This window comes from Strix uralensis, chromosome 6 (genome assembly GCF_047716275.1).
Source record: "Strix uralensis isolate ZFMK-TIS-50842 chromosome 6, bStrUra1, whole genome shotgun sequence".
Lineage (NCBI taxonomy): Eukaryota > Metazoa > Chordata > Aves > Strigiformes > Strigidae > Strix > Strix uralensis.
The window spans coordinates 15,309,421-15,318,737 of record NC_133977.1 but is presented as its reverse complement, the minus strand read 5'-3'; the positions used below and the strand labels follow the sequence as shown (position 1 = coordinate 15,318,737).

Below are 9,317 nucleotides of genomic sequence, written 5' to 3'. Positions count from 1 at the left end.
CATGAGAAAGGTTGTCTAGATGCAACATACTCAGTAATAAACTGGTTATGCAAGCATCGTTTGCACATCTGTACAAAGTTTCTTGTTCTATTTTTTATCGTTATGACCATATTTATACAAAGGGACTTTTAAAATACACTTAAGCATACATAATACTTGCATTTTAAAGGAATGGAAAGATAAATGCACAAAAAGTGGACAATATAAAAATTAATTATATTAATTCAGATGAAGATTATTCATTTTAATCTTAGGTCCATTTTGTGTCAGGGTGTAGAGGGGAATGACTCTGTTACAAACTGTTACAACTTTTGCCAGTTAGCAAGAGCTGGTAAATGAAGAAAGCACGGTAATAGCTGGTGGTTCTGGTTATTGAGAAAAACCCCAAAACGGAATATTCATTTCAGTTAGCAGAGGAAACAGTCTAATAGAAATGTTTAATAGTTATCCTTAGAAAACGTAAGAGTTTATAAAGGAGAGCCTATACCTGTCTTCAGAACCATGGATTTTAAAGGAAAGCTTCAGGCAAGGTAAGAAATAGTCTACTAAGTGCTGGCATAACATAAAAAGTACATTTAACAAAACTTGTTCAAGTAGAAACATATATATAGTATGTATATACATATCTAAGTGTATCTATATAAACATTCTGTAAAATTTATGTATAAACACATACATAAAATGCGTGTGCACAATTTGTACATGCACACATACACATACACCTGCACGTACATCTGCATGTACATATAAGTAACTATTTGGAGGCAGCTTGTCCTGTAGGAAGACGCTAGATCAGCATCCCAGCAAACTGTGGTGCAGGCCTGCTCCCATTAAACCAGTAGCTAAGCTCAGGGGGTTTATGGAGCAGCACGGGACGGCCGGGTATGATTGCTAGTTATTGATCAGGTTTGGTATGTAGGTTATAGCTTTGTTCTTTATTTATGCCTCTAACATTTTAAGACACAGGTTCCAGTGTCTTTCCCACACTCTTGGCGCTAACACCGTCATGGTGGCACTGCAGAACCAACTTCACCACCCGCCTCTTTACGGGTCTAAACGCGCCGGGAACAGCAACACCAGCTGAGCGTGTTTTCGGTTAATGCTGGAGACAGACGCGAGGAGACCGGACCGGACCGGGCCGGGCGCTCCCTTCCGGCGGGTCCCTGCCTGGTTTGTCCCGGACAGGGACCCGTCGGCGCGGGCGCCGGGCGTAGGGCCCCGCCCCGCCCCACTCCGCGCTGCGGCCTCTTTACCCAAGGCCCCTGCGCGCGCGCAGGTGGACGCTGGGCTCCACCCCCTGCGCGGCGGAGGCGCCGCCCCGCGCCCCCGCGTGAATCAGCTGATCTGCGCCCCGGGAGCCGGCGGCGAGGCCGGCGGTCGGAGCGAGCGCGGCGCCGGGTGAGGCGGCTGTTGGCGCGAGGGCGGGCGGGAGGGAGGGGGTGCGGGGGCAGCGCGCGCCCTGCCGCGGGGAGGAGTGGAGCCCGAGTCACGTGGGGCGCCGGCCGGTGCGGGTGTGCGCGCGGGGGGACGTCCCCCCGCCGTGCCCCCGCGGCTCCGCCCTGCCGCTACTCACCCGCGCGCTCCCGCGCCCCGCCAGCCGCCTCCCGCCGCTGGCTGCCCCGCCGCTGTGCTCCCGCTGGGGGCATCGCCCACCCCACCGCCCCCCAGGCCTCTCCCCGGGAGCCGCTCTGGCAGGGCAGGTGCTGCTCTGGCCGCAGGGCAACAGGTGGGGAAAGTTTAGGGGGGTTGTGAGGAGCGGCGAGGGAAATGGCTGCCCTCGCCTGAAGGGAAACGGGGAGCGCAGCGGTGTCACGGGAGCCTGCTTGGCCGAAGCGCCGTGCGCCGGCCCGCCGCGCTCGCTGCGCCTCCCACGCCTCGGCGTTAGGACAGGAGGTGGTGTGCTGCGTCGGTGAGGAGGGTACAGGCCCCCACTCAGCCGGGGCCTGGGCTTGAGGAGCTGGGGGAGAGGCCAAAGAACAGCTCTGACTGAAGATGCGGGCTAGCCAGCTCCTCTGGCTCTCTGGGAGGCTGGTAGAGCAGAGATCTCCTTCTGTAGGTTCCTAAAGGACCCCTCCCTTCTGATGGGAAGAGATCACCTAAACTTTAAATAGTATGCCCTTTATCTCCTTCCGTTTTCGTTCCAAAGTCCTCTCTCTCTGCATGACTTGGTTGCCTGGGAGTGAATGCTGTTTCAACTTTGAGAGTCTGTTGAGTGATAGTCCTAGCGTGGCTGCAGTATTGTGTACAGATGACGTAGCATGTTGTCACTCTCACAGACATCCTCTTCCAGCACAAAAATATTTTGGTGAGACACTGGGGAGCAGCTAGAGAAGTTGTAGATGATTGGTAGATGATCATTGCTGTTATAGTGCATCAACTCATAAAAATTAGCTATACTTACCACCTTTCAGTTTTTGCGGAGTTAACTGTTTTCAGAAGGGAAAGCACCTGAACACATGCTAAATTAAGGTGTAATTTCAAAAGAAAAAGATGAGGAAGGGAAATTCAGAAATTTTTGAGTCTCTTATGAGGTAGGTAAATTTTTAATTATTAATTGTGTGTTATAGCAGATAGTTTTCAGCTGTGTTTTTACCTGATACAAGGCCCTTTCTTTGTGTTTTTTTTTTTTCCCCCTGACTCCTATCCTGTTATTTCCTATTTGCTTCCCCTATACTCCTGTTATATCCTGTTTGCTATCATCCCTCATTCACTGGAACTGGCATTAAAAGCTTTGAGCCCTCCTCTGAAGGGATTGCTGCTGTCTTTTAGTAGCAAGTTGGTTGTTTTGCTCTGAGTAGATCTTTATCACACACTGTTAAAAAGGGTGGTTGTGCCTAATCAGTGCTGACCAGAACATAAGGGCTTCTTAAACTGATAACACATTATATGTGAACCACAGTTAGCAATAATAAATTATATATTTATTGATACATAGTCATATATCAGTATAGTCATATATGACTAATGTTGACAACCTTTTTAAATTAGGAAGCTTAGAGGTAACCTTCAGAACCTGAGCAGATAATTTTGTATAACAAACTTGCAATCTTGGTAGTGTGAGTTACCGCTAAATAAGATGCAACAAATTTATTAAAAATGTGTTTGTAAATAAGTGAACATGTCTGAAAGTTGTAGAAATATTTGTAGTATTTATTAACTGTAGCAGATAAACAAGCACGAGAGGCTGATGGGAGTTCTAGTATTTCTGAAAGTCAGGGGCATGCCAGTTGTTCCTGTTCAGCGTTGAATGTAAGATTACTTTTATACCTGTGATGCTTATTAAAGACTGGTCAATGCCCAGTGAAGGATGCAGTCCCACAATAATGAGTAATGTTTACTCCATGTCATTCCCTGCTATAGCAGTTGTTATGGTGTGGTAGTGTTTGATTTCTGGAGAATTTCAATTAGCCTTCCAATCAGTAAGTGGAAAGTGACATCAGTGTCATGCTAGTGACCATCTGTCTGTAACACAAATCCATTTCATAATTTGGCACTATTTGGTGCTTTGTTTTTTTCCTCTTGCAGTGCTGCAGCTAAAATGCAGACAGTAAATGTGTGGGCAGAGCAGTGCAGGTGCAGGTATTATACTGATCTTCCATATCATGAGAAAGGTGTATTGTGCTTGGCTGTTCATTTCTATAAACATTAAACCTAATAACAGTTCAGGTAGTATTAGTGGAAAAGAAACAATGTATATGTAATGCTACAACATAATATATAAATATGAAAATCAGCAAAGAAAATTGCATATTCCTATTGGGAGGAAGAAACTTTACGTAGTTTGTAGCTGTGACCAAATGACTTGTGTTTTGTGTTAGCTGTGAAATGGGGATAACGTGCTGTCCTAGGAGTGAATGAAAACCTGCACTGAACTTCAACATTATTTTAAAATGTTTTAAAGATGTCTCATTTGTGGAAAGAAAACAGTTTGACTATCATTTTCCCTAATATGCATAAATGCTTAATAATGCAACCTTAAGTGTGAGCATTTGTAAGGAAAATAAAATGTATCGCCACCATCATATGTTGCATTTCTAGTTCACCAGTATTGCAGATTTCTTAATAATTACATAAATCATTTTTCAGTTGAGTCTTGAAGAGACATCTTAAAATACAGCTAATCAGATGCCTGGCTTTAACTTTTTGTTGCAATCAGAAGTTTTCATGAGAATTACAGTGAAATTTTGTGTAGTTGAAGCTCATGAAAATGAAAATTTTTTGAGCCCTAAAAAAAAAAAAATTAAAATCCCTAAATTATAGAAGCCAAGAGTATTAAGCCTTACTTCCCTGATCTTGAATAAGTATATATGGTGTAAATGATACAGTTGTTGATACTTTGATGACTCTATCAAAGCTCCCATCTCTTCATCTGATTCATTGATCCATTGGATATTTGTATGTGAAGCTAGAGTTCTTCACAGGGGAGAAGTGCCAGCATTTTAAAAAAAATGAATTGTAGGGTTAGGTGGTTTTGAGTAGGCTAGAGAAAACCCCAAATGTACTTAACTCTGAGTAAGAACACATCACAAAGTTAGAAGGTCCAAAGATGCTTTTCCATTTTCCTTTGATATTTCATCAACACCTCTGTTTCTGAAGCATTGCATGCCAGTTTCTTTATATTTGTGAGACTTCCTCTGTTACTATTTTAAAAGTTAACTTTTACAGTTGTGGGTGGGTTTTTTGGTTTTTTTTCTTTTTTTTTTTTTGTTGAGGAAGGAGAGACAGAAGTGTCTTGAAAGCAGTACCTTTCTGGTGGCAAGTGTGGCTTTCTGTTCCTAGAAAGTATGCTCTGATTTTTTTTTTCTTGAGCAAGGTGCATATGACTTATCACAATACTATTCTATCATATTTGATTTAATATTTTTGTGGCTCATTATATTGTTCCTTTTGAAAGAGGAATGATTTGGTGGTGATGGAGTGCTGCCACTGACAGATGGACTCACAGGAAAGAAGGTGAGAATGAGCAGCTAGGTGAAGTCACAGAGGCTCCCTGAAATATGCCAGTTTATGATCATCCTGTAAAATTAAGTGATGTCAGCATACTCTTTATGTAACTTTTGCTAAAGGGAAGAAGAGGAGTAACTTGGCTTTAACTCTGCCAACCCTGAAGCCCAAATCACTATTTTTAGTGTCCTGTATTTGGAAAACTGGAAATGTTTGGTATGATGTCTTGCTGTTTCTGTCTATAAAGGTCTGCTTGGTACTTCATTAGAGGAGTCTAGTGAAAGTGTTGCAATTTGTGTTAGTTATTTCAATTATTTATCAAGTTCATGATTACTATTTTGAAGTGTGGACTGAAACTTCTGAATGCAAGTTACAGGTTTGCCTATATTGTCTCTTGTAATCAAGAGACTGGCCATATTTTATTTCTATTTTCTGTACGTAAGAGCTTCAGACTACTCATTCTGGATCTGTTTTTGGAGATGTGTTGTCTTAAAAGACCATTATGTTAAGTAATTTATTTTCTGGTTTTGTTACAGTGGGTATCAGACAACAACTATAATAAAACAAAAGGTGTAAAGAATTTATGTATGAAACTTATTTTATTTGAATAAATATGATTACACACATGTATTAATGTAACTAAAAATTTTAATACTCCATTTAGTAAGGCAGTAGATCAAGGAAAATTGCAATGCTTTCAATTAAAAAGACAAACAGATTGTAAGAAGCAAAGATTAACTGTAGCTTTGTTTTATTACAAGAAAAGTAATACAAAGGTATCTTCATGAAGATGGAAAGGTGTGAGGGTGAACTTGCAAAATTCAAAATCTGAAAGGATAAAAGTGTAAATAGAGCAGCCACTTTTTTTCTCATCTCCTGTGATCTTACATCTTTGCAGGTACTCAGCTACCAGTTTGCATGAAGAAATGTAAACTCTTAATTGGCTTTCTGTGTTTCTGCACAGGCTTTAATAGAACTGTACTTTTTAATAGTAATATGTGCTTTGGTTCAGGAATACAGTTATGAGTTCATCTCAACCATTTTCTGCTCATACAAATCTGTTTACCTTATAAATTTAGCTTGAGCATAGAATTCTATCTTGCATTAGACTGAAAATGGATGCATTTGATGTTTGAGTGGTATAATGAGAATTATAGAGAAAGGTTGATGTTAATTTCTGCCTTTGAAACTAGGTTTTGTTCAGTCTGTCCTTGCAATAGACCTATTGTGAGATGGGTAGGTAGGACAAGTCTGGCTGTTTAGCCTTTGTCTGCCAACTCAGTGTGAGTGAACTAAATACTTCAGCCATCCTAGTGTTGTGGAAGTCCTTACTTACTTAACACAGGATCTAAAGCTTTGCTTCTTGGTTTGGGTTTTTTTAGGTTAAAAATTATTTGCAATTAAATAGCTTGTTTTTATGTTTTACAGTTTGTGGCTCATTATATTGTTCCTGTTGAAAGAGGAGTGATTTGGTGGTGATGGAGTGCTGCCACTGACAGATGGACTCACAGGAAAGAAGGTGAGAATGAGCAGCTAGGTGCAGTCACAGAGGCTCCCTGAAATATGCCAGTTTATGATCATCTTGTAAAATTAAGTGATGTCAATGTACTCTTTATGTAACTTTTGCTAAAGGGAGGAAGAGGAGTAACTTGGCTTTAGTTTCAGTTATGTCTGGAACACTCAATTTATTACAACAGCAACTTCTTTTTTAATTTGATTGTTGTAACTTGGAGGGATAGCCATAGGCTAGAAACTTGCAAGTAACAGTGTCTGGTGACCAGTAAATCATAACTGTTACCTGCACCTGTGAATTTTGAGTCTGGATCAATAGCCCTGCAGTAGACTATTCTTTTGCTCTTGTTTCTTCTGCTAAGATGCTGACAGAGGTCAGATGGTTTTGGGATGGAAAATTAGTGTCTTGTATTAAATCCTTGTATGTGAATGTCCAAATTTGTCTTATACTGTTCTCTGAAGACTTATTAAATGGATAAAAGCCCAAATATGAGGCTTTGGACTGAATTTAATGCAGGGTATGTTGATGAAAACTCTATATTATCATGTTGTGTTCTTTGGTGTGCTTTGAGTAAAATTTGTATTTTGATTTTAGGTAAATGACCTAACTATGATGATGTATTTTTCTAACCTTTTTTCCTGGCCTATATATTACTCGATTGGTTCCTTTTTAATTTACTTCTATTCTAAACACAAGTCCTGTGAATTTAAAATGCAGGATGTACTCTGCATTTTAATACTATATGTGTTGCTTGGATTAAATTCCTTACCTGAATTTTAAGAGTTCTTGACCATCACATTTTCTTTATTATTTTTTCTTTTTTCTGTTATGTGGAAAAAGAAGAGAGATTGGAGATGGGCACAGGAGCTAAGAGAGATAATTCCATCTCTTATTTGTTCTCATCTTGAATGTTTCAGAGGCAGATTGTGCAAAGGTATTGTTCATCCTATGCACCACAGTTAGCAAAATTTTTAGTTTAAAAAAATTAGTAGTAAGCACGAATAGGGCCTTACGGTTTTTGAATGTGCTACTTGCATAAGCTGTCCGCAACGTGGCCTATCAGAGTAGCTTTTTCTGGGTTTGCTTCAGTTTTGGAATACATTTGATTTTTTTGTGCCCTCTCTTCTAGAGATTGCCATTCTGTTGAAGCGTTTCTTGCTGCCTTATATATTTAACTTCACAAGTTCATGCAAAGCTGCAAGAACTGATTTATGTGGGGAGTAAATGAGTTGACGTGGCAAATAAAGAGCTAAACCTACTTTGTCCTGCAGGGTGGAGAACAGTCTATCCTATATATAGTTTTAAATACATTTAAAGAAAACTCTTAATTTAACTTGAAATGCTGTCAGTCTATATTGATGTTTAAAATTACTTTTTGTGTTTGTTTAAATCAAGTGATTCCACAAACCTTTAAAACTGTGTGCTTGTTGTCAAAGTTCTGAAGAATTTCTTTCTGCTGAATGGAAGAAGTTGCTGACTGAGCTTTCAAGCCAGCATGTGTTGAAGTGTTAAACCAGCTTTGGATAGTTCCAGTCACTCCTGCAAGCCCAGATACTTCCATTGTGTTTCAGGATCTTTTTTTTTTTCTTGGTTCAGTTGGTTTGAATGACTGGCTCATTTGAATCTGAGAAACTCATTAAGAATTAAGAGGAAAAAAAAACACCCAACCAAAACCTCATTTTTCTCTCTAACAGTAGAAATGGAAGTATATAAAGGATGAGCTCTTATGTTTTGAATACACTGAATGGGAGCAATCAGTTCACAGTAAAATCCGCACACAATACATCCTTTGCTTAATTACTTACTTTTACAGTGAATGTTATTTGAGACGTTTATATGTATTTCCAGCACACTTGATGTTCTTTGTAACTGCTAAAACAGCCTTATGACCAGGTTTTTTACTGCATTTTGATTTCTAAAAGCTGAATAATACAAAATATCAATAAAACCTAATAAACCAGAAATGTTCCTTCTGCTTTCTAACATAGAAAGAGTTAACATTATAAATGTCACTGTTCAGGTAGGAACAGAGTTGTTTACCTGTGGGTAGAACTGATTCAATGATCTCTTTGCTGTAAGCAACAAATACAATATATAATATAAAGACTATGTCAGTTGTGAATAAATGTATCTTTAAGTTTACTAGTGACAAGATCAGCTGCTTTTCAGGTACAAATAGAAAAGAAAGCTAATGATTTCAAGTAGAAGATTCTTGTTTTTCATTTAAATAACATTTAAATTAAGATTACCAAATTGTAAATTAAATATGCTGACTTGCTGAAATGAAAACTAATGGCTGAATTACTAAGCCTTTCCTACGTATGTGAAAAGTAAACTATGCATTTCTGAACCACAGAAAACTTCAAGTTGATTCTGTATTTCCTCTAATCTTTTTGTAGCTCAGAAGAGGCAGAAGGAGCCAAAGAGAGAGGCCTGGTCTATGTTTGGAAGGCTGGTTCCTGCTCTGTAACTCCAGAAAGGCTTCCAGGCCTGAGTGGAAAGACTGTGTTGCAGGCAGCCCTTGGAATACATCATGGGCTACTTCTAACAGAAGGTAATAAACATCTTAGTTGCAATGATTTGTGGTGATAACAAACTTCACTTATTGTCAAGTTTTCTTCTTTTAGATTTTTTTCATTCTGTCTGTATTGTACACAACTGTTAAATGCCTAAACATTGCCAGTATTTCGGTCTTGTTGTAAGTTACTTAAAACTGTGTTGGAATAGAAATTATATGCATAGTCTTCTTTCATACTTTTTTTTTTTCTTTTAACAATGGCTCTGGATTTCCTGTTTAAAGGTGGTAATGTAATCTGAGCCATGTTAACTCAACATGACATTTCTTGTGATGTCTTTCATT

At 39.5% G+C, this 9,317-nt stretch overlaps 1 protein-coding gene across 6 annotated transcripts in view; it reads left to right on the top strand.

The window, feature by feature from the left end:
- The first annotated feature begins 1,234 nt into the window (after window positions 1-1,234).
- Window positions 1,235-9,317, top strand: part of ALS2 (alsin Rho guanine nucleotide exchange factor ALS2) — a 44,920-nt gene continuing 36,837 nt past the window's right edge. Inside the window, exons 1-4 of one of the 6 annotated variants that reach the window (XM_074872878.1) lie at window positions 1,312-1,398; window positions 4,895-4,953; window positions 6,373-6,463; window positions 8,857-9,011. In XM_074872878.1, the coding sequence (XP_074728979.1) occupies window positions 6,444-6,463; window positions 8,857-9,011 (175 nt within the window). In that variant the 5' untranslated portion in view covers window positions 1,312-1,398; window positions 4,895-4,953; window positions 6,373-6,443. The other 5 variants (XM_074872880.1, XM_074872876.1, XM_074872881.1 and 2 more) reach the window with 5 other exon arrangements.